The sequence below is a fragment of the Oncorhynchus masou genome, chromosome 5, assembly GCF_036934945.1.
Source record: "Oncorhynchus masou masou isolate Uvic2021 chromosome 5, UVic_Omas_1.1, whole genome shotgun sequence".
Taxonomy (NCBI): Eukaryota; Metazoa; Chordata; class Actinopteri; order Salmoniformes; family Salmonidae; genus Oncorhynchus; species Oncorhynchus masou.
Genome location: NC_088216.1, coordinates 57043927 through 57069881, shown reverse-complemented (window position 1 = coordinate 57069881; position 25955 = coordinate 57043927). Strand labels below are relative to the sequence as shown.

The 25955-nt window shown below is 45.2% G+C and overlaps 1 protein-coding gene across 2 annotated transcripts in view; it reads right to left on the bottom strand.

Moving 5' to 3' along the window:
- Positions 1 to 25955, bottom strand: part of LOC135539929 (SLIT-ROBO Rho GTPase-activating protein 3) — a 118831-nt gene that overhangs the window by 13212 nt on the left and 79664 nt on the right. The window contains exons 7-19 of one of the 2 annotated variants that reach the window (XM_064966195.1): positions 24005 to 24226; positions 23668 to 23769; positions 22561 to 22758; positions 21526 to 21610; positions 18035 to 18062; positions 16767 to 16869; positions 15611 to 15671; positions 14877 to 14954; positions 14477 to 14611; positions 13718 to 13823; positions 10736 to 10963; positions 9880 to 9953; positions 4488 to 4668 (exon numbers count right to left, since the gene is read on the bottom strand). In XM_064966195.1, the coding sequence (XP_064822267.1) occupies positions 4488 to 4668; positions 9880 to 9953; positions 10736 to 10963; positions 13718 to 13823; positions 14477 to 14611; positions 14877 to 14954; positions 15611 to 15671; positions 16767 to 16869; positions 18035 to 18062; positions 21526 to 21610; positions 22561 to 22758; positions 23668 to 23769; positions 24005 to 24226 (1601 nt within the window). Of the gene's footprint in view, positions 1 to 4487; positions 4669 to 9879; positions 9954 to 10735; positions 10964 to 13717; positions 13824 to 14476; positions 14612 to 14876; positions 14955 to 15610; positions 15672 to 16220; positions 16252 to 16766; positions 16870 to 18034; positions 18063 to 21525; positions 21611 to 22560; positions 22759 to 23667; positions 23770 to 24004; positions 24227 to 25955 lie in introns of both variants that reach the window. The other variant, XM_064966196.1, reaches the window with a different exon arrangement.

Below are 25955 nucleotides of genomic sequence, written 5' to 3'. Positions count from 1 at the left end.
AAATAGAGCTTTCTGGTCTAAACTCCACCTGCCATGTTTGGAGGAAGAAGAAGGATGAGTACAACCCCAAGAACACCATCCCAACCGTGAAGCATGGAGGTGGAAACATCATTCTTTGGGGATGCTTTTCTGCAAAGGGGACAGGACGACTGCACCGTATTGAGGGGAGGATGGATGGGGCCATGTATCGCGAGATTGAGTGAAAACCTCCTTCCATCAGCAAGGGCATTGAAGATGAAACGTGGCTGGGTCTTCCAGCATGACAACGACCCGAAACACACAGCCAGGGCAACTAAGGAGTGGCTCCGTAAGAAGCATCTCAAGGTCCTGGAGTGGCCAAGCCAGTCTCCAGACCTGAACCCAATAGAAAATCTTTGGAGGGAGCTGAAAGTCTGTATTGCCCAGCGACAGCCCCGAAACCTGAAGGATCTGGAGAAGGTCTGTATGGAGGAGTGGGCCAAAATCCCTGCTGCAGTGTGTGCAAACCTGGTCAAGAACTACAGGAAACGTATGATCTCTGTAATTGCAAACAAAGGTTACTGTACCAAATATTACGTTCTGCTTTTCTGATGTATAAAGTGGCTTGTCTTGCAATAAAATGCTAATTAATTACTTAAAAATCACAGTGATTTTCTGGATTTTTGTTTTAGATTCCGTCTCTCACAGTTGAAGTGTACCTATGATAAAAATTACAGACCTCTACATGCTTTGTAAGTAGGAAAACCTGCAAAATCGGCAGTGTATCAAATACTTGTTCTCCCCACTGTGTGTGTGTATATATTTTTATATATATATACAGTACCAGTCAAAACTTAGGACACACCTACCCAGGGTTTGTTTTTATTTTTATTGTTTTCTACATTGTAGAATAATAGTGAAGACAGCAAAACTATTAAATAACAACATATGGAATCAAGTCGTAACCAAAAAAGTGTTAAACAAATCAAAATATATTGATATTTGAGATTCTTCAAAGTAGCCCTTTGCCTTGATGACAGCTTTGCACACTCTTGGCATTCTCTCAACCAGCTTCATGAGGTAGTGACCAGGAATACATTTCAATTAACAGGTGTGCCTTGTTAAAAGTTAATTTGTGGAATTTCTTTCCTTCTTAATGCATTTGAGCCAATCAGTTGAGTTGTGACAAGATAGGGGTGGAATACTGAAGATAGCCCTGTTTGGTAAAAGACCAAGTCCATATTATGGCAAGAACAGCTCAAATAATCAAAGAGAAACGACAGTCCAACATTACTTTAAGACATGAAGGTCAGTCAATATGAAACATTACAGTTGCAAAAACCATCAAGCACTATGATGAAACTGGCTCTCGTGAGGACCGCCACAGAAAAGGAAGATGCAGAGTTACCTCTGCTGTAGAGGATAAGTTCATTAGAGTTACCAGCCTCAGAAATTACAGCCAAATAAGTTCAAGTAACAGACACATCTCAACATCAACTGTTCAGAGGAGACTTCATGAATCAGGCCTTCATGGTCAAATTACTGCAAAGAAACCACTACTAACGAAAACCAACAATAAGAAGAGACTTGCTTGGGCCAAGAAATACGAGCAATGGACATTAGACCAGTGGAAATCTGTCCTTTGGTTTGATGAGTCCAAATTTGAGATTTTTGTTTCCAACCGCTGTGTCTTTCTGAGACGCAGAGTAGGTGAACGGATGATCTCCGCACGTGTGGGTCCCACACAAAGCATGGAGGAGGTGGTCTGATGGTGTGGGAGTGCTTTGCTGGTGATTTATTTAGAATTCAAGGCACACTTAACCAGCATGGATAGCACAGCATTCTGCAGCGATACGCCATCCCGTCTGGTTTGCGATTAGTGGGACTATCAATTGTTTTTTAACAGGACAATGACCCAAAGCACACCTCTAGGCTGTGTAAGAGCTATTTGACCAATAAGGAGAGGGATGCAGTGCTGCATCAGATGACCTGGCCTCCACAATCACCCGACCTCAACCCAATTGAGATGGTTTGGGATGAGTTGGACCGCAGAGTGAAGGAAAAGCTGCCAGCATATGTGGGAACTCCGTCAAGACTATTGGAAAACAATTCCAGGTGACTACCTCATGACGCTGGTTGAGAGAATGCCAAGAATGTGCAAAGCTGTCATCAAGGAAAAGGGTGGCTACTTTGAAGAATCTCAAATATAAAATATATTTTGATTTGTTTATTACTTGTTTTGGTTACTACATGATTCTATGTGTTATTTCATAGATTTGATGCCTTCACTATTATTCTACAATGTAGCAAATAGTAGCAATAAAGAAAAAACCCTTGAATTAGTAAGTGTGTCCAAACTTCTGACAGGTACGGCATATTTTTTAAATGCATAATGAAAAGGAAATTCCAATGCCATAAAAAGTGAACATTAAATTGCCAAAACATTGAAAATATTCCATTGTCGCTGATCAGGCCCAAATCGGGTAGACATCAAAAGACAAGTAGGAAACTACTATGAACGAATACAATATTTAAGTTGTGTATATTACTTTTGTTTATATTTTATGACTATTATTTTTAATTCCTTAAAGTCATCATCTTCTCTCTGCTCAGGCAGTAGCAGCCAGCCAGCCAACTTTATCTCATGTTCCCAATACTTTACTGTCTTCAGTCATCCTATTTAGCTAGGCTAGCATGCTGCAGAGCTGTCTGACAAACCATTTTTACTAGTTCTTCAAAGTAAATAAGGCATACTTTCACAAACTGTCTCTATATCCCTCTCTCTCATATTGGTGTTCTGTACACTCCTCTCTCATGCGGTCTGTGGTTATCTAACCTAACGTAACAGGCTTAAAAGTGTATCCATCTCTGTCCGAGACGGAAAAAGGCACAATTGATTATGGTCATTGTAGTTAATTACCACGTTTCTGTGCTGAACTAGGTTGAATAATTTATTTTTTATTTTTTTACCTTTATTTTACTAGGCAAGTCAGTTAAGAACAAATTCTTATTTTCTATGACGGCCTAGGAACAGTGGGTTAAACTGCCTGTTCAGGGGCAGAACAACAGTTTTTGTACCTTGTCAGCTTTAATGAAAACTCCCTTCAGCCCAGCATCCCACTTAGTTATTGACTTGATTTATCTAGTGAATTATTTGATTTCGAGAAACTAAATGCAATTAAAATAATTGAACTGACGTTGGTCAACAACATTTTCTGTTAATCGATCAGCACTAACGAGGGAACATCAGTAGTGAGAGCATGTGGTGCAGACACAGATCCTCTCCATGCCACCTGGTAAAAATGACCTGCCAGGTAGGAAAGACCTGAAAGGGTCTCAAGGGTTTGGATGAGGATCTGATGGTTTACGGTGTCCACCTGATTAGGGTCAAGAAGGTCATTCTGAGAGCGATATCGAGAGAGTTGGTCAGAGACAGCAGACTGTGTTTTAGAAAGCAAAGAAAGAAGAGGTACTGGTCTGTGGTTTTTGACATCAGAGGGGTCAAGTTTCTTGAGGGGAGCAACTCTGGCCATCTTGAAGTCAGAAGGGACGCAGCCATTTGTAAGGGATGAGTTGAAGGAAGAGAGGAATGGGAGGTCTCCAGAGACTATCTGGGAAAGGGAAGAGGGGATGAGGTCATGTGGGCCGGTTGTTGGGCGGCCGGACATCACTAGTCGCAGGATCTGGAGAGAGAGGGCAGAAAGAGGTCAAGGCGTAGGGTACTTCTGTGTGAGTGGGATCAGTGGACTCAGTAGGCTGAGTGAATGAGGAGTGGATATCATCAACCTTATTTTCAAAGTGGTTGACAAAGTCGTCTGCAGAAAGGAAGGAGGGAGGGGTAGGAGCTGGAGGATTAAGGAGGGAGGAGAAAGTGCTCCTTTGCACCCCATTATTTTTATTTCTACTTTGCACATTCTTCCACTGCAAATCTACCATTCCAGTGTTTTACTTGCTATTTTGTATTTACTTCGCCACCATGGCCTTTTTTTTGCCTTTACCTCCCTTATCTAACCTCATTTGCTCACATCGTATATAGACTTGTTTATACTGTATTATTGACTGTATGTTTGTTTTACTCCATGTGTAACTCTGTGTCGTTGTATGTGTCGAACTGCTTTGCTTTATCTTGGCCAGGTCGCAATTGTAAATGAGAACTTGTTCTCAACTTGCCTACCTGGTTAAATAAAGGTGAAATAAACATACTGTTACCACTAAAGGTACAATTGTCAGTGAAGTGTCTTTGAGCTAACATATCAGGCATGATTTGAATTATTTATCTGTGCCTTTGTGATATTCAGTCAAGGATCTTCCATGAGTGTTATTGGTGTGTGGCTAATGACATCAAAACACAAGAGAAATCTTTTGATACACCTGCCACTTGAAATTACTCCCCGGTTTATAAAACACCTGATTAACTGACTGGCTGTTTCCTGCCTGTCTGACAGAATAATTGACTGTCTGACAGATTTATTGTCAAACTGCTCTTCATCCATCGCTGATGTTCATGTTTATGAATGGTTGTTACTCACAGGTCCTGCACCACTATGTACTGATGTGGGATCAGTCCGTCCACGCCATTGTGCCGGCCCTCCCACCAGTCCTCAGAGGCGCGGTGGTACAGCAGCAGCGACGCCCCCTTCTTAAAGGACAGCTCCCGGGGGGTGCGTCCCACATAGTCAAACTTAGCTATGGCCTCAATCTGCTCCACCTCTGTGGAAATAAAGAACAAAGGGAGAGAAACATCAGTCACAACCTGGACCAGCTTCATTTCCAGGTGTTATAACATATCTCACACCCCATTGAGATGTGTGGACAGAGTAGCCTGACCTGAGTTCATTAATAGGAATAAGGAAGCCCCTTGCTCTAATTACTAAGACCTAAACCATGTGGCCAAACAATGAGAATATGTCTTCATGTTCTCAGACAATGGCCTCAGGCCTCGTGGTCTGTGATCAACTCCAGAGGACAGTAGAGAGTTGTGATTGCCTGGGGGCTCAATTTAATGGCTGAGTTTGTTCTTCAGACCTTCAAAAGACACAGAAGTCTTTGAGACACAAAGAGCGAGAAGAGGAAATATCTGAGTTGAAGAGAAATAAAACGAGATGCAGCTTTACAATATAAACAATTTTCTAACAGAGGGGATGGTTATACTGTTTGAGTGATACACTTAGATTCCAAGCATTGTTGTGAGTTGAGGATGACCTGTCATTGAGTTCCACCGAGCAAATTGGCCAGTGTTATCTAGTGTTGATTTTTCGGTGTAACATTTCTGGTGTTGATTCACTCTGGTATAAAAGAACCCCAGTGTTGAGTGTGATTGTGTCAGTTTTATTCTGTGGAGAGTAAAAATTTCTCATCAAAACCACGCCCATCATTATCAGATTTTCCAAGCCAGCATAATGTGACTTGCAGTCCTGATGTGGCCTGTAAACCAGGAGGTTCCTAACACAGCAGGCCTTACGATATTTAATGTCGTGTCCTAAAGAGATTAATTTGAATGATAACATTTGCCTCCAGTAGGAACTCACTTGAAGTCCACAGGACTGAAAATGAATGAATTCAACAACCATTGCTCTGTCACTAACAAATGTCCTTAATCCAACACGAGCGACCTTGTCAAGAGATACGGACGTCTTTGCGTAATGGTTAAAAATTATTTAAGGGCTATTGCATAACCCTAAAAGTGTTAATTCCCTAACACTGACAGAGTGTAACAGCGTCAGAACTAAGCAGTGTTAATTTAACATTGAAAAGTGTGGACCTGTATAGACACCTGCCCAGTGTTAAATGTAACACTGCCAGTGATTATTTAAAACTGGAGCATTTGCTGTGCAATCAACACCAGTGACACCAATGAGGACATCACAACTCTGCTCAAGGGTAACACTGTATTCTGATCAGTGAACACTACTATCCTAACAGCTAATAGACTGGTTGACAATCCAATGACTTGGTCCTTTAATGGCATTATGGGTCCCAACACACCAAACTACTCACACACTGAGCACACACCAATAGCCAGAAGAACCAACCTTCACGCTGTTGCTAGCCTCTTGAGAGAACAGACGCACAAAGGCACAGGCTTTAGTTGTCCATAAGCAAACATCAGTCACCATTCAACACTGGACCAGAGGAGATTAGCAGACTGGTCTCTGCTACAAGACCTCTATCCCACAGGGACGGTGCCAGGGGAGGGGGTATGACGGGTGAGGGGGAGGTATTGCTACGCATGCACGGACGCATGCCCACACCCTGCGTCCAAGCTGATATCAATCACACAAAGAGCCTGATGACTTGGGACACACACAACCTAGATAAACACATTTTTGCTTGGGGACATGTCCCATAGAGATATGCACATGTAGTGAGTGTTCAAAATGCTAAAGGGATCTAAGCTAGTCCCCAGGCTGTCAGATTTCCCTGACCGGGTGGAGGGGATGTGTGTGTGCGTGGCAGGATGGCCTTGGCCACTGGTACTACAGCCACGCCTCCTTGTGTCTCTATGGGCCAGACCAGACAGACAGAGCAGGAGTCAGCCGGGGTTAAGCACATGTATAAAATAAATAGTCTCCCAGCAGGAAATCTCCAAGTCAACCAGAAAGCCCAATCAGTTCATTAGGAGCTCCATCCAGGGGTGAAATTACCTACAGAAACAGGGAGAGCGAGGGAGGAAGAGGAGAAGGAGAGAGGAGGAAAGGGGAGGAGAGAGCGAGATAGAAGGACAGAGACAGGGTAACATTGTCTCTCTTTGTCCCCCTAGTTCCAAGAGTAGATTCAGCCTGAGGCTTTTAGACCACTTAAGTAGAGCTCTCGCTCTCTTCCTCAGAAACACAATAACACATGTACAGGTAACTGCCAAAATAAAGGAAACACTTCAGTAAATGAGGGATACAAAGATTGAAAGCAGGTGCTTCCACACAGATGTGGTTCCTGAGTTAATTAAGCAATTAACATCCCATCATGCTTATTTTGGCTACCGTGGCTTTAAAAGAGGGGTCTCAAAGGGGTTTTAAAGGGTGAGTTTGTGCATCTCAGTCACCAGATCTCAACTCAATTGAACTGCCTGTGACAGCGTTTTCCAACACCATCAACAAAACGCCAAATGATGGAATTTCTCGTGGAAGAATGGTGTCACATCCCTCCAATAGAGTTCCAGACACTTATAGAATCTATGCCAAGTCGCATTAACGCTGTTTTGGTGGCTCAACGCTCTATTAAGACACTTTAAGTTTATTTTGGCAGTTATGGCAGTTATTTTGGCAAATATGACTATTTTCTTCTCCAATAAACAACAAATACTCAGAATCAACATACAAGCTGAAGGCCACAACAGTCAAACTCGGCCCACTTTGTGGTTCTCTGATTTATATAGTATTCATGTAGTCCTTTAGTTCTAGCTTCAAGTAGAAAGTGTGGTTGTGTCTTGCTGGGCGGCCATTTCTCCAGACTCATTTTGAGGGCCGGGCTGTGGAGGGCAGTATCGCCTCAGGTCTGAGAAGAGCCAAGACAGGACCATGTGACTCTCATTCTCTCCAAGCACACTAATTAAACAGGGAGACCACAATCCAGCGCCAAGGGCCCTGCCCTGGCTGGCTGTGCCTCTGTACTCTCCTCCCAATTCTCCACATGTAGTGTGGGGCAGTCAGCCTTTGTTCTGCTGTTTGGTTCAGATGGCTGGGGAGGGTGTCAGCACTCATTACTGACACACCCATCACTACAGATGGGGCTCCCCGATATTATTACCCTAGCCTGGCATAAAGCAGTATGATTGGGTCTGACCATTGAGAGCCAGCAGATACAGTAGTATCTCTGGTGTTGTGACTGACTAGTGTTATGGTTTCCCTGAGTGTGTTAAGCTTTAGCCCAATTATTCTGTCAGGGCTATGAGGACTACCAGGAAAATACAAAGGCACAAAGGAGGAAGTCCCATGGGACCTGTTTACTATTGCTGAAGAAAGATAGATGAGAGGGAAAGATAGATGAGAGGGAATGAGAGAGAGAGAGAGAGGGCGCTACAAGGGGAGAGAGAGAGCTACGAGGGGAGAGAGAGAGAGGGCGCTACAAGGGGAGAGAGAGAGAGAGGGCGCTACAAGGGGAGAGAGAGAGAGGGCGCTACAAGGGGAGAGAGAGGGCGCTACAAGGGGAGAGAGAGAGAGAGGGCGCTACAAGGGGAGAGAGAGAGAGAGGGCGCTACAAGGGGAGAGAGAGAGAGAGGGCGCTACAAGGGGAGAGAGAGAGAGAGGGCGCTACAAGGGGGGAGAGAGAGAGAGGGCGCTAGAAAGGGAGAGAGAGAGAGAGGCGCTACAAGGGGAGAGAGAGAGAGAGGGCGCTACAAGGGGAGAGAGAGAGAGAGACAAGGGGAGAGAGAGAGAGGGCGCTACAAGGGAGAGAGACAAGGGGAGAGAGAGAGGGCGCTACAAGGGGAGAGAGAGAGAGGGCGCTACAAGGGGAGAGAGAGAGAGGGCGCTACAAGGGAGGGGAGAGAGAGAGGGGCGCTACAAGGGGAGAGAGAGAGAGGGGCGCTTCAAGGGGAGAAGAGAGGGCGCTACAAGGGAGAGAGGGCTCTACAAGGGGAGACAAGGGGAGAGAGAGAGGGCGCTACAAGGGGAGAGAGAGAGAGGGCGCTACAAGGGGAGAGAGAGAAAGGGGGCGCTACAAGGGGAGAGAGAGAGGGCGCTACAAGGGGAGAGGGGGGCGCTACAAGGGAGAGAGAGAGGCGCTACAAGGGGAGAGAGAGAGGGGCGCTACTAAGGGGAGAGGGAGAGAGAGAGAGAGAGAGAGAGAGAGCACTACAAGGGGAGAGAGAGGGGGGGCTTCAAGGGGAGAGAGAGAGAGAGAGGGCGCTACAAGGGGGAGAGAGAGAGAGAGAGAGAGGGCGCTACAAGGGGGAGAGAGGGCGCTACAAGGGGAGAGAGGGGAGCTACAAGGGGAGAGAGAGAGAGGGGCGCTACAAGGGAGAGAGAGAGAGGGGCACTACAAGGGGAGAGCTAGAAGAGAGAGAGAGAGAGAGAGAGAGAGAGAGAGAGAGAGAGAGAGAGTGGGGGTTGCCCACAATGTACACACAACCTTGTCTCTGCCTTCAAGCATGATGTGCTCCTTTGCAGCCCTAAGCTGTCACAGTCTGAGCTGTGCCTAGTTCTCTCCTTCAGTCTAAAGAACACACAGAATAAGGTCAGTCAGAGCTCAGGGCAACTCCATCTACACAGCCTTCTTACACTCCAGATCAGATTCATACTGAGCCCATTCAACCATCACACGGAATACCTCTGGCTTCGAAACAACCACATACAACTTTAAAAAACAAACTTTTACAACCTTATATCAAGGGCTCATTAGCTCAAATGTATGATTCATCTGCTGTTGTAATTGATATTACAGATCAATCTGTCCGTCTCTATGGGAGACATCTAGAGGTACATAGATAAATCACTGCCCCTGTCCTGCCTCACCTCTTTAATACCGAATGGCTCATTGCATGAATGTATATATTAAGCTGAACGTTAACCCACCGCTACATTAAAATGGGAGGTCCAGACCAGACACAGACCTACAGTGCTGCAGTACACAGCAGAGTACCTGCTTGGGGAGGCAGACAGACACCGACAGCAGGACTACCAGACACAACCAACCCTCCATCTTTAACATAGACAGAACAGACTATGCTGTTATGTCATACTTTAGTAGTGTAAAGTATGACCACATGGCTAAACAGCAATTCAATTACAAAACCAAACACAACATAGAGAGTAGCTAGTGAAATGGGAGACAACAGAAGCTTTTGGAGTTCTGCAACAGCAAACTGCTTGATTAAGACAAGCTGTGTAGCCAGCTAGCTGCTACACATTTATCTAAGTCAATCACCCAAACATCTCCTCAAGGGTACCAGGGTCTGAATAAGTAAAGGAACTCCCTGTTACTGACCGTCTTCACTGGTGTGTGGCTCAGTCCCATTGTCAGCCTCATCGATGGTGCCTGGCTCACTGTGGGGGCTGTCACTGTGGACAGAGAGAGAGAGAGAGAGAGAGAGAGAGATGGACAGTCAATCAATGGTAAACTCAGACACACCTACGACACATGCATAGGCTAACTAATCTAAACTAATGCCTCCTCCCGGAAAGATGAGTTACAGGTCATACTTGGATCTGTTCCAAAGTGAATTCTTATTTGAACTAGGGGGCGTTTATATCATCATATTTCTCCAGGAAGTACCAGCTACATGTTAGTTGGACCAGCTCCAGGTAAGGTATTCATTTAACTGTACATACTGGCTTGTACGCCATCCCTATGAGTTTTGAGATGCAAAACATTTCCAAGCAGTAATATTGCAGTCTGTGCACTGGAAATATTCCGTTCTACATTTACTTTGGAGCATTTGTATCATGAACAATGGGATAAAAGGCAAGAAAGAGAAAAGACAATTTAAACAGATACATAATGTATCTTTCCGGACAGATTGGCTTTTGAAGTAAATGTATACCATTCTACATTTCCAGCCCCTAAATAAAAGTAATTATCTTAGGGTATTATATCTAAGCCATGTCTGTAAAACAAGTGCTGAAGAAAATACCACATCTACTACACTCTAAAGGCTCATAATGTAGCTGTTGTATGGCTGAGATCCTACCATGTGCTCGATCCACCAGCAGCAGTATTACTGTACTGCTGCTAAACCCAGGGTTACACCAGCAGCAGTATTACTGCTTCAGCCTTAGCCATACTGTATGTCTTCAGTGCTTGTCTTAAAGGTTTTGTCCTCCCAGGTCTAGCTGCTACCCACCAGTACTCCTCTCCTCCAGTCATGCACTTCTCATAGACCGGCCCGTCCAGCTCTCGGTGGCTGGGGAAGATGACCTCGTTGTGGATGATGATGGTCTTTATGACCTCATTGACGTGTGCCTGGATGGCAACAGGGTCCTGGCCGTCCGGGATGGGCATCAGGGTGGGGCCAAAGCAGATGGCCAGGTTATAGGGATCCATCATGTTCTCATCACTGTACTGGGACAGACTGGATGGAAGGGAAGAGGTTTGAGTGAGTGGGGTGAACAATTAGGTCGTGTTTACATTAAGAGGTGGAAATCTGGCTGACGGGTGATTCCATTTTAAACGTACTTATAGTTATTTGTTTGCCAATAAAATATATACATTTCCAAAATGCTTACACTGTGCTTTGAGTCTGGACTCTAGACAGATTTGAGATCTACATCATCTCCTCTACTGCCTGTTGGCTTGGCATCAGTCTTCAACCACAGCTTAGTAAGTACATCCTTAAACCTCATTACCTTAACCCTCAACATCCCAGCTTAGCGAGAACATTCCTCAGTCTCCCTGTTTAGTTGTCACCTAGATTCTCACACCTATCCAGCTTTAACAAGCCTGCCCTTCTAACTTCACAGTTTAACAGGCCGATTGTTTTTGTTATATATACTTTTTTAAATTGAACCTTTATTTAATTAGGCAAGTCAGTGTCATGATGTTGGCCTGGGGGATAAGTTTATGACAGTCATAAATACCTCTCACCCCTTTTTCCTCTCTCTACCCTACTGATGTTACATTTGAAAACCCCTTGGTTAACATAGAGATTCTGGGAACATCAGAAGGTGGGGGGAAATTAACTATATTCTGGTAACCCGACCAATTGAACATATGCAGTGGTACTTAATGAATATGATGTCAGTTCGGTTGTCATCTGAGACATTCTCATCAATGATAAGATGACATAAACTCTACCGTGGAAAGTCTACACATCAGAGTTATCAGATTCACATGGAATTGTTGTTTAATTTAAATGTTTGAATATGAAATGATTTGTGATGGGATGAAATGTGATTTTAGCTTCTAAAATGTGAGAATTGTGTTTTCATAAGGTTAGGGCTCTGCTCAATCAGTGGCCCGCCCCTGTGAAGAGTCATGGGTTATAAAACTTTTCAGACACACCCTTCTCGCTCCACTATATAAAGCCCTGATGAAAATGTAACCTCCTGTTCCGAGGATGTGAGGATGACAGTCTGATGTCAGAATGGTTCAGATGATAACTACAGAACAAAGCCAACATCATCATGAGCTTTGGTTGCGAATGGTATGAACTTTGAACTCTTGTTCACTACAGAAGTGATACCTCCTAGCCGTTGAGTTAGCAACAGCAGCTGCAAACGAGGGTTAGGAAGAACAGGCAAAGTATCCCGTCTATCACACAATGACATTACTACAACGTATTCAATTGACCACCAGATACATTCTTCAAAGGACAAAGGACTCGGTTTGGCAACACGGCCTTCCATCTACCACCAACCTACTGAAGCGCAGCTCGGAGTAAATATTTATTGCATTTTCCTTTTCCAAATGGGCGGTAATTTAGAATGCATAAGATACTGTATTTATGATAGCACAGCTTCTTCTTTTGTTACTCAGTCTTCCCACTCTTTCACTCAAACCCAGCCCTTTTATTTTGTGTAACAAGCTGTCATATCTGTTTCGCCCGCTCGGGATGTTTTTCTTTATGACGTCATTTGTAATCAAGTTATGATTAATTATGTGTATGTGTAATTCTGTGTGATTAGTTAGGTATTTAGTAAATACATAATTAAACCCAATTTTGTATTGCTGATTTAACTTGTTAGCCAGGGTTCGTGAAGATAACCAAGAATTAACAAATTTCAGATGAGACTGAATTAAGGTGACAATTAATATTGACTGCTATTGATGTAAAATATTACTAGGTCTTTAAGAGTTTATTCGGAAGATAACAGCTCTATAAATATTATTTTGTGGTGCCCCGACTCTCTAGTTAATTACATTTACATGATTAGCTCAATCAGGTAATATTAATTACGGAGAAAGGATTTTATAGAATAGCATGTCATATCACTTAATCCGGCATAGCCAAAGACACGACATCAGTTAAGAACAAATTATTATTTACAATGACGGTCTACGGGAGAACAGTGGGTTAACTGCCTTGCTCAGGGGCAGGACGGCAGATTTGTTACCTTCTCAGCTCGGGAATTCGATCCAGCAACCTTTCAGTTACTGGCCCAACGCTCTAACCACTAGGCTACCTACCGCCCCTACACTCTAACCTCTAGGCTACCTACCGCCTCAAATAGTAGCCAATATTAATAAGCCATCCTGGTTTGGGGGGCAGTGAGACCATCCTTCCTTCCAGCAGCATCCTAGTTAGGTAGCAGGCCTACAGTATCTTCACCCTCATCTTTAAGAGGGGCTCATGATCCAAGCAGAGTGGTGTGGCGCTGGAGAGAAGCAGTAAAGACCTACAGCTGGCCCAGAGCCAAACTCTGTCTGAGTGGGGGGGGGATCAAACACGGAGGTAAAAGTCAGGATGTGGAATCAAACTCTTTGTTCTGCAGGGGAACCAAGCAAAAAGGAGTATAAAATAACAGCCCAATAAAACAGGGCAGGTATATTACTGGGTTGAGGGATGACTTTCCAAGCGGGCCCGTAAACATGTTCTAAAGCTCTGCCGACAGACGCGGTGGTCAATAGGACGTGAACAGTAGGGCTGTTCAATTCTTTGGAAAGTAATGCCATTTCCTCTGGCTGCTGCAGCAGAGGTTCACAAGCCTTGCTGATGTAGTGCAGTACAGTGATTTTTCTATTCCCCAAGACTCTCAAATGACTCTTTCATACTTTTACCCCATCCGGTTAAACTGTATGCCCTTAGTGTATAGGTAGTCTGGTACAGGGACTCTATTAAAAAACAGAGGACTGTAAAACGTGACTTATGTCAATACCGCCGACTTACTGATTGAGGAAAGCGAACAGGTATCTCATGACAATGATAACGGCGCGAGGAAGAGTCACAATAATCTGCTGGACGTGATGCGCTCTCTCAGCTCCAGACTCCAGCTCTGAAACAGAGGAGGATCAGAGAGTGTCATGACATGGGAGGAAAATAAAAACACTCCATATTAATACAGGGCAACATTATGCTCCACTACACCGCCATGATCTACTGAATACACAGAATGAGTCGACCTTATCAAGGGCCTTGCAGTCATACTGCGGGTACAGTAATGACAACACGAACAGTCCTATCATTAATAGATATCCCCACCTCGTCTAAACCAGAGGATATGGTGATTTGAGTGACTGGGCTATCTGGGGCAGCGGGAAATACAACAAGGCTGTGCTCAGTTAGTAGACTGTCGTGGCCCCCTCGCTCCTCTCTTCCTATTGGGTTTCTATTAAATCACAGGCAGGCAGACAGCCGTGGTGTTGAGATTGTTTCCATGTGCTGCGCTGCGTGCCTCTCGTCCCTAACTTACCCCTCCCATAAAGCAGTGTGATTAGGGTGTTGTGGTGGGGATTGATGATGTATCTTTGGAGCCGGATGTTGGCTTCTCTCCCTCTTCTATTCTGACTCAATCTCTACTCAGTGACGGACGGGGAATCATCCAAAAGGCATGTACTGTAACCAGCCAGATGGGTAGGGTTTCAGTTACCCTGAACACATTTACTACATTGACCAAGAGTATAAGGTAGGACTTTAGAGTCTACTCACTGATAGTAGACATGAGGTCCAGGAAGCGTTCCTTGGGGAACAGAGGGTTTTCCAGGCCCCTGAAGTACAGCTTGAGGACCCCTGCCACTGAGTTGATGTCATGTTCATTCTGGTCATCAATCAATGGGTCTTCACCTAGCCAAACAATAGAGCAGAGTAGAGTTCATAGTTCTGACCACAGCAACAGAACTGAATCAGTGAAACAATGAAGACTTCATTACCGTAAATCTGAATAAAAACTGATTGCTTGCTACACGTAGATCTTATATTATAGAAAATAACAGGTATCTACTGTGTGGCTGACATTCAATGGGTTTGTCATGTTATTGATCCTGAGCTGTAGGAGAGAAACAGAAATCTAATCTGTTACCAATTACCCCCAATCTCACTGGGGACCTACCTCTCTCAAATGAGTTTTTAATATCATTGACCTCCACCTGGGATCCAGGCACGCGGAATATGCCCTGCTGCTGGAGCCCTGCAACAAGACATAGAAACATAATACTGAGACTGAACCCACCATTATCCCCACACCCAAATGGCCGCTATATGAAAGACCAATGGAAAACACACAACAGAGAGCAGGAAATGTAATTTAGTCGTGACGGGACGTGTGTTTTTTCTTCTTCCAGGAGAGGGCCCCTCGGTCGGTCTGCCGCATATGGTTTCTGTTAGAGAACCCCTAATCAGTTTGTGGGGGTTTCATTAGGTCTAGGGGGTAGGGAAGGGTGGGGGAGGGGTGGGGGTTACAAACCTGGAGGCTCCACCACTTTGGCTGGAGTCAGATGTGGAGGTGGACAGAAGGATGAAGATATGAGGAGGGAGGAAGGGAAGATTGGACTGATTTAGTAAACAAAGACCAAGGGTCCTGTCAGAAGTCCCTATGCGTGATGTGCTGCCATGCTACTGTCACGCTTTCCAAGCTGAGAGCACATGGGGCTGAGGTTTTAAATCATAGCAGGTTTGTCTCAACACCTGGAGATGTTTTAGTAAATGGATTACCTCTACCCAGAGGTTCTGTCATCTGTTATGAGATATGAAGAGTTCACAGCGGAGTTCACAGCTTTCTACTGGTGTTTTGAATACTGTTAAATGGTAGAAGCCATCAGTAAGGTGTGATTCTACTAGACTTACCATACAAATTGATGTGTCGAATACAGCTCTCCACCACAAGTGGAATAGGTTGACCGGAGTCCTGAAAAATAAATCATGGCAATAGTAAGAGCAAAGCATGGATGACTCACACTTATACAGTGACTAGAAAACCACACATTCTATACTGGCCATATTGATAGATTCTGTTGCTTACGTGAAGCAGCACAGCATAATAAAAACATTTTAGCATACTGTACATAACAACCAATTAGGCCTTACTTCACATTATACTAAAAGAAGAGGCAGAGCATTGATTATTCTAAGCCTGCCCTGCACCCTGTCATAAAGAAACAAATGCCTCTTCCCGATCCTTCATAAACAGCAGTGTCCACCAGCATTCATATGAGCAGGATTAAAATGACAGATAGAAATCATTACTATTCACAGCCCCCTGTTACAGCAAGCAAGCAGTCATGAAACAAGAGGAGCAGCAGTGACATGCTATTGGAGCTCATTAGTACGACTGCGTGTGGAGGAAAGTAGGAATAGGCATGTAGAGCTGTTTGTGGTAATAGTTTTCAGTCGGCCCACTCTACAGCACCGTGCCACACGCCCTACCTCCCATCCTACCAACCCCCACTGATAGTACCTGGTTGCGGGTACGGGCATTCCGTCTTCCCCTGGGACAGAAAGCAGCACAGCAAGGAGGTGCAGAGGGGGGGAGGCAGAGAGGCAACACAGTTAGAGAAGCACAGATGACAGATAGACAGAAAGAGCCCCATTCGGAGGCCTGGAGGATAAGCACAGGTCAGGGGCCACTGGGAGGGCTTGAGTTGCAGTGAGATGTAGGTGCATCGAGGGAATCAACTAACACAGGGACCTCTGTGTAGCCATTATGGGGACTATGATACGCAGTATCCTCCCGTCTGAAGATAAGCAGAGGAGAGTCTGTGCTACTGCTCCATCTGAAAGAATAGGGACACTAACCCACTGCCACCCTGCCTGTGTGCATCGTCAGAGCCAAGGGACCAGAGGAAGTGGAGGTGAGGTTAAGGACAGTGGTTACAGGATAAGGGAGAGCAGTGAGCAGGAGGAGCGAGAGAGAGGGAGAGAGAAGGAGAGCGGGCCTCCTCCTTTAGCCCCACAGGGTCGCTCATTCACACAACCCATTGTGTGCGTGTGTGTGGGGGGGTACCTTGATGAATGTCTCCATATTGCCGTTAAACAGCTTATGGTTATAGACTGAGCGCGGCCTAGGCTTCCGCATTTTCTGTGGTTTAGGGGGGAGAGTGGGGGGCCTGAGGAGATGGTGGGTAAGGAGGGGAACAAAAACACCATATGCTGTGAAATGAACACGCAAGGCTGAAATGCAGGTATGAAAAAACATCATCTCTCAATAGACCTGACTTCCACCTTCCAAAATGTCCCCCTGTACTCTGTTGATCAAGAGGAAATGTGTGTAGGCAGGAGGAAGTGATCCACATCTAAATGTTGAAAATTCAACCAAAACGAGACGTTTTATTACTGATGTGTGTTATTTAAACCTGATGGCTCTGCCCTGTAATTAACCCCTAAGCAGTGCTAGTCTGCGTTAGGCCTTGCTGCTGGGAGGTCCCTGAGTGGCTCTATGGCCGGAGGCTTCGGGCCCCTTATAAATCCCACTATGGCCGACGTATTGAAAACTTGACTCCTAATGTATAGCATAATGTAAACATTATTAACCAGAACTAATAAAATCAAGCACACCTGCTGAAAGTTCAGGTTATCCCTCACAAATAATTGACAGTGTGGTTAGCAGACCAGTGGTACTTCAGCAAGTCCCGTCACGGCCAGGGCAAACCAAAGTAGCACTCCAAACACTTATTTAAGCCTTATCGAAACTTAGAATAACATGACAAAGATGTTAAAATACACCTTGGGATTTCCTTCATTAATATCTCTCTCTCACACACACACCGAGTTGGTAATTTTCCCTCAGAGGGAGGTAGAGCTGACAATGTTCAGGTTTCCTATTCAGGGCCTGCCCCCCAACCCCACCCACCCACACACACACTAACAGCTACCCAGCATTCCTGATCCATCTGCACTGCGGCCCTGAAGCCCTTCCCAGGGACGGACAGATCAGTGACACACAGCACTCTCCTCTCTGCCATCCAGCCGGAACTCTAAACACAGCCTCAACCATTCTGTTCATTGTGGCTCATCGTTGCAACACATGATGCTTAGATTTGTATTAACTCCTGGCAATAAGGTTAATGAAGTATTAAACAATGGATGTCTGTGAACAAGATGCTCCGAGAACTCCATACTGTATGATCTGCAGTAGTTTTTTTCTTTATTTTCTATTAGACACCCACTGAAATCAAATAACCGTATAATATATATTATATTGTATGCACCATGAGAGTAGTTCGGTCAAAGGCAGGGTATTTGAAATGGTTTAGTTATCTTAAGACACCTTACCTCGTAGTCCCACATTCAGCCCTTTCTCCTGCAAACACAGAACAAGAAAGAAATGTCATTAAGAATATGCACAGTGCGCAGGCTAACTTCAGCTCCTCTACCAGGGCTCAGTGAAGGATTTCATGGGACTAGTCAGAGCTATTGAGAGAGAGCTGAATGGTCTAGGGACAACAGCATCCTCGAGACAAATGCATTGAGCTTTCACCATAGAAACCTCATAGGGGATCCTGTAGGGTGCAGGCCAGCTCCCTCAAGGAAGAAAAGGGGCTCTGGGGACCAGGGGTGCATCTCTAACTGGTGACACTGAGCGATGTCTGCACCAGCTCACTGAGCCCTTTGTCCCGAAGCCCTGCGCACGTCTCAACACACACACAGTAGCACATGGGCACGCAAAAACATCAAACCCAACCCAAACACACACACTTTCACAAATAAATGTTCTCCCTCTGTCTTTCTCTCACACACACACATGCACGCACGCACACACACAGGCACACAGACGCACACACAACCAACACACCTTGCTAGGCGAGCCTCAGGTAAAGACAAGACATTGAGTATAGGTTAGGCAATGAAGAAGTCAGTCAGTCCTTATTACTGTTATTCGTATGTGTCAGAAAGGTCCCCCCACTAACCATAGCTTTAACAGCCAATAGTTAATAAATAGAGTTTATTAGCTGGCGTGGAGAAAGGCCCTTTGTCTTTTAAATATAATCCATTGAGCATTGACTGAATGCGCCTCATTGTGTACAACAAGCTCTAACAGCACACTATTCTAGCATTCTGTTGTTCCCTTTCTATCAGTTTTAGAATGAGAGACGAGAGTGATGACTGACCCATTTCTCTATGCATAATGTTGGCAGGAGATGAGACTAGCAGTGTGGTCTCTGGAGCGTTCATGTGGAGAAACAACAGTGCATTTCCTGCCAGTCATTCCAGTGAGTGATAGTCTAGCCTAGCTCAGCTCAATGAACCCAGAAATTACACCCCTTTTCTCCAGCATGGACAAAGCACAGGCTGGCTATACAAATTCAGTTTTAATTTAATATCTAAACATAAGTATTTAAGTCTCATTGTAACTGCAAGAACACAGTAGTATTTTACCCTTTGCTAAACTCCGCTCCCTTTGGTTACTGTTGCAACCTTGGACAAATTTTCCGAAAGCCCAATTCCCCATTAAACCACTGGTGAAATCCCCTCACAATGATCTCAAACTGTGTTTTTAATGCACAATGAAATTAAACACAGACTACCCCTTGTTAATTAGGAAACTATTGGATATGTTGTGGTGGACTATCATTCCAATTGCTTCACGGGAACCTGGTAAAATTATGTTTGTGTAATTACCTGTCAGCATAAAGTCAAAGCTATAATCCCTTTTGGAGCTAACTAGTGCCTTCAAATCGTATCCTGATGTTGACAGCAGATAGCAATGTTAGGAACATACATTTGAGAAAACAAGTTATATTAAGTGGCTAGTGAGACAGAGAGCTAGCTAACCAACAGAGCCAGCAAACAATGAAGCTTAAAAAAAGTATAATTCTGGATTCAAAAAATACTTAATTAACAGGTTCTGCATTTCAGGAATTAGAGTAGCAAGTACTCCTGGTGCACTATTCAATTATTTAGCCATTAAAATGTTTATTTTTTTTAAAAGAAAACTCTAAATGTTTGCCCTAGCCCTAACTGGCTTTCATGGGATTTAAACGTGAGCATGTCCAAGGTGTCATCTTGACAACAGCTGCTATTAATTCGATTGCGATAAATTGCCCCAAATTATGGGGTGGGGCTTAATAAAGGATCAATTGGTGACTGAAGTACATTTGCTAAATGAGCCGAATGCTTTATGTAAAAACTGCTAACTCAAGGTTTCAGTATTCTAAACCAACAAATCAACCTACAGCTACATAACATGATAATAGGCAATTAATCAACACAATGGTGTGTTTTTTTATAGCTGTCTGTGAATTCTACCTGCATTAACTGTAGATATTCATGGAGATCTGTGATTTCCAGCTAGAACCCAGTAGGGTATGCAGCTGTCCTAGCCATGTTGAGTAGTTTCAATGTAGACATAGTGTTCTAGTAATCCATACAGCTAGGTCTGATGTGTGCACCATGTGGTATTCTCCATGGTCACTAATAACGCACGCGCACGCACACACTTAATGAGCAGGCCTGATTGAACGTACACATGCTTAATGAGCAGGGCTGACTGATCACCTCAATAATGAAACATGTTTGGTACCTGCAGACGCCGTATGTCACTCCCATACACACAGCAGCAGCACTGGACAAACAAGATGGCGCAGGCAGACACGTTTGCGCTGTTTCTAGCTCCTAGCCACAATCACACAAACAAACCAGCTGTGGGCTATGTTCACATGAAAACATGCTCAAGCTATCAGTTCATAGAGATCTGAAGATGACAGAGGAACATTCGGGAGGCCTAAACGAAAGAGAAAAATCCATGTTGAACAAGAGTGTGCACGAATGTGTGTATGAGTTGAAATAGGGGGAGTGTGTGCGTGTATGTGCAAGTGTAAGTGTAAGTGCAGTGTTTCCCCTATATTCATTTAAATTGTTGCCACCACTGCAAAAAATATGATGTTATTGTTTATGTATTTCTGCCGAAACACCCTTTTAAATGGATTGTCGTTTACTTAAATGACTGGAAGTCTATGGGAACAGCTAGCATGTCATTGCGCTAATAATAGTAGCAATGCACCCACCCTTGCCACCACTGCTGAAAAAAAATCATAGGGGAAACACTGAGTGTGAGTGAGTGAGTGAGTGAGTGAGTGAGTGAGTGAGTGAGTGAGTGAGTGAATGAGTACGGCTGTGCACACACACGGCCCCAGCTGGTTGCTCCTGCTGTCCCTCTCTATTAGGTGAACCCCTGGTACAGCAGCAGCTGTGGAGATAGGACTGTGCGGCTGGGAGCTGGGACAGCCTGATTGATTGGGCGTAAACTGCTCACGGCTGAGGTGACAAGGGTCCCCCTGGGAGGGGTCTCTGTGAGAGGGGCGGGGGTCTCTATTATCCAGACTCCTCCAGGACCCTGCTAGAGGCTACAGCACAACATACAGAGAGTAGAGGTGATTGTGATGTTATAATGTTTCGTTATGATACCTTTGATGTACTTACAGTCCTCGCCTTTGAATATGAACTGAACTCCTCTTCACTGTTTTACTGCCCATTGAGGGGACACAAGTCCCTATGGTGTCCTCGCTCTTCAGCCTGTTTCAGCTCTCCTCATTAGATAAGCGCACCACAACACTACTTGCCCTGAAGGCGGCCATTTTACAGACCCATCACCTTTCCCAGGGAACCCTGGCACATAATAAGCTAGGGGTTGACAGACTAGGCCTGGCGCCTGTCATTAACGCCACTGTGACCAGAAGAAATAGGAACATTAAGAGAAGGGATGTCGAACTAACATTGATGTCTATAGACATGACGTCATTGGTGGAGAGACTTAGGGCCCTTACCTTCTCCCAATGTCTGCTTCAGGAGGTCATGCTTGGCCTGCAGTTTAATGATGAGATTGCTGCCGTTCAGGAACTCCTTGAACTTCTGCAAACCCAGACAGACCAGATGAAAGTGTCAGTGAGTGAACAGTGTTAATGGGATGTGACTGGAACAGGCAGAGCCGGCCGCCATCCACCACAAAGGCCAGAGAAGACATTCAGTCTCACTCTGAATGGCACAAATTCAATCTGTTCCAAGGATAATCTAATTTCCATGTGATTTCCAAAGCATGCGTGTTTTGTGGAATAGTGTGATGGCTGATGGCTTTGATGTGCACTAAACTGATGCTAAAGGTCCTTTTTGTCAGGGAAAAAGACTATGGTAGTACAGCTAGGTTTGTCACTTTAGTGTGAAACCGATAGAACAGGCAGTTGCCCTGAGACATGGATGCATATCTTAGGGCAAAAGAGGCCGGTATGACAGCTATCCATAACAGGCAGGTATGACAGCTATCCATAACAGGCAGGTATGACAGCTATCCATAACAGGCAGGTATGACAGCTATCCATAACAGGCACGTATGACAGCTATCCATAACAGGCAGGTATGACAGCTATGTATAACAGGCAGGTATGACAGCTATGTATAACAGGCAGGTATGACAGCTATGTATAACAGGCAGGTATGACAGCTATGTATAGCAGGGCAGGTATGACAGCTATGTTTAACAGGCAGGTATGACAACTATACATAACAGGCAGGTATGACAGCTATGTATAACAGGCAGGTATGACAGCTATCCATAACAGGCAGGTATGACAGCTATGTATAACAGGCAGGTATGACAGCTATGTATAACAGGCAGGTATGACAGCTATGTTTAACAGGCAGGTATGACAACTATACATAACAGGCAGGTATGACAGCTATCCATAACAGGCAGGTATGACAACTATACATAACAGGCAGGTATGACAACTATACATAACAGGCAGGTATGACAGCTATCCATAACAGGCAGGTATGACAGCTATGTATAACAGGCAGGTACTCACAGTGAAGTAGAAGACCTCTGTCTCCTGCTGGTTGGCCCGTCTCTTGGCCACGTTCAGTTTGCTCATGTAGGTCTCGGAGGCCACCGATTTGATGGACTCAGTGGAGCGGCTATGCTGGAAGGCATCAGACACATCAAAGTCCTCCACAGTCAGCATGTCCTGGAGCATCTGCATGGTGGCGTCCAGAGTCTTCCTCACCTACAGCAAAGGCAGAGATTCAGCAACTCAAACCACAACAAAAAGAACCAGGATTTCCTCCTCAAGTCATCTGATTCCGGTCTTTTTGAACATAAAAGTAAAAACATCCTATGCCACTTACAAGGTCAAAATGTGAGTGATCACTGGCATATCCCATTTCAAAGACAAATCAACCCCGAATAACAACGAATAACCTTTGATTGTAGCTGTTTGACACCAAACAGCCTTCACCTCCTAAGGCAGGTACACGGTTCATTCCTAGGCAGCGTACCAGATGACCTGCCAGTCAGCCATTCATCACAATAACAGCAGAATATGAAGAGCATCTGGCCCGGCTGTATGTAAAAGGTCTGCGGGCTCTTTCTATACAACACTGTGATTGATCAGGCTCATTCCCAGAGTGGCACGACTCATCCATTACCCGGAAGTTATATGAAACGTTATGAGACACGATGAGAACCAGGGCGATATGAGACGGAGCCGAGGCGTAGCCATCAGGGCAGGTTGTAGCTAGCCAGCCAGGGTCATTAGCATCTCCATTAGCACCTGCATCTACTCAGAGGGAGAGAGAGCTGTGTGTGTGTGCTGCCTGCTGCTCCCACTGAGAAGGACCACTCCTCACCATGCACAACATGCCATCATTAGGGATGTACTGTATCTACATGGAACATGCATCCATTACGGTTATCATACAAGCTCACAATCACAAGCTAAAGATACATTCTCAGCTCCCAGGAAGTGTGTGTGGGCCATTATATTGAAATTGCAATGAGAGTTGATTGTATCTATAGACCTGAGTTCTGGCATTTCAGAGACTTGGGAAACAGGGGGCAACAGGACGATCTCAGCGGGGTGATGCAGCAGACACACTGGGGGGGGGGGGGGATGGACGCTACCGTGAGCCCTCACCTCTTCGTTCTCGATCTTGAGCGTGGCCAGACGGGACTGCAGCTGGTGGTAGCGCATCAGGAGCTCAGTCTGCACAGGCTGCTGGGCACTCACCTGGCACACCTGAGGGGGCACACGTAGACAGGGGTATGGGCTGGGCACTTGGATTTTCATTAAGTGTACCTTACAGAATTGGAAAAAGCATGCTTAGAAACGTTGTTTGTGCTGGCTTGAACGTGCTTTCCATGGTTGAACAAATCTACTGGCTGTAATTGCAACTCGGAATCAGTTTCAATAATGACAGTCAATATCGTATGAATCTATAAATGTACCAAATCAGTCATTTGACCCCTCTCACCTCGTCCCCCATGTGGGGCAGGTACTCGAAACACATGGGAGGGCAGAACACCTGGTTGTGCATGTCCATGATCTTGTGCTTGTCGCTGCGGGAGTCCAGGTTGTCCACGGCGTTCTCCATAATGTCCAGGCCCTCGTGGCGACTTGTCTCCAGGTTGTACTCAGCTGACAGGTAGGTCCTGAAGGTACGCGCAAGGCTGGCGTGGTAGCCCAGGTCACAGCACTGAGATACAGGAAAAACACTCATTATAGTATAGTATAATACAATAACTAATATAGGAGTAGAATATAATATAGGCCTTTTTCTTGACCACATGACCTGACTGTAAGTCTACACCAAGGGTCCAGAGTTTTGTGGCTCAGGTCATGTGACTAAGAACCTCCTGGATCTAATTATGGACAACCTGACATAGCAGTCTGAATCCATTATACACAAGTCAATGGGATAAACTCAGCCTTTAGCATTCACACGATTCAGTTACATGATTCAGTTACATGATTCCTCTCATTTCCTACAAGCGCGTTACTAACCTGACCTTCAACATGAACTCAATTCCAAATCAGACACTGCTATCGGTTAACAGGCCTAAATAGAATAATAGAATACACCGAATTAGAAGAGCAAGCACAGTAGGACACCTAAGATAATTAGCTCAACCATGGAGCTGCATAAACTAACCTAATTACTGCAGCCAAGCAGAGCAGAGCGTTGAGTGGGTTGCCTCGAGGCTGGAGGGGCCAGAGTCAGACTGCTCTGTGATTCTCTAAACGCTCTTTAATAGATGCACCGGAAGTTGCACTCGGCTCCAAGGATAAATCCCTATAGCAGCGGTTATTTTATAATAGGGTCAGTGTGCAATCAGGAAGGATATGGCAGCACAGAGCCCTTTAAGGTACAGAGTTTTATTTCAACACTGGCAGGCTGTAATGAGATTCATACCTTGATTTCACCAGGGCCCTTCTATCATAAGTATACTGTAGCAGGAGTGCTGACAGGCATAATAATGGTACTGTAAAACTGATGACATTGTTTAGTTGCATGCAAAAGACATCTGCAATCTATTTCCATTGATTCTAATAGACAGGACTGACTTATTGCGGTGTGGATGCATGTTTTGATGTCTGGCTGCTAGTGACTGTTTCTGTGTGGCATGACAAACAGGCCCTTATCCTCTGTCCAGCTTGTGGCGGCAAGACCCAGCACAGCGAGTCATGCTCACAATCCCTTTCCCTGCAGGACGGCAGGATTTGCAATGACATGTCCCCTTTCACTTGCCAGACACAGGAAGCAGCTCCAACAAAGTGACCCAGCATAGAGACACAGCCACCAATCAGAGGTCTCTGTCTGGCGGAACCCTGGGTAACCTAGAGCTCCAGGCCAGCTCCTTCACACTTCACACAGTTGATGTTTAGAACTGTTTAAAGTCTAGCCAGCCTCAAGCCTCTAAGTACAATCACATCATATGCATTCTGTAAATATGCAGGATCTCTGTAGCCAACTCTCCAACCAGTGGAGAGTTTTAGAGCTGGCCATGCATGCCTAGGCCAATACCACAGTACCCCCCCCCCCCTCCACACACACACACACAGTAGACAGGGAGGGAGGGGCTAGGGGGCACATCTGGCAGAGTCACCAAAACCACCAGGTAACCTGGGACTGAATGATCCCTGCAAGAACCACCAGGTAACCTGGGGATTAATGATCCCTGCAAGAACCACCAGGTAACCTGGGGCTGAATGATCCCTGCAAGAACCACCAGGTAACCTGGGGCTGAATGATCCCTGCAAGAACCACCAGGTAACCTGGGGATGAATGATCCCTGCCAACCACACTGGCCACACTGCTGCCTGTCTGCACAGAGCCTGCACCCAGACCCTGGCTAGGGTTTCATTCCTCTAGCCATTAGTGGTCTACAAAGCAAACTCGTTCACCAACTGTAATCAGACTTCCC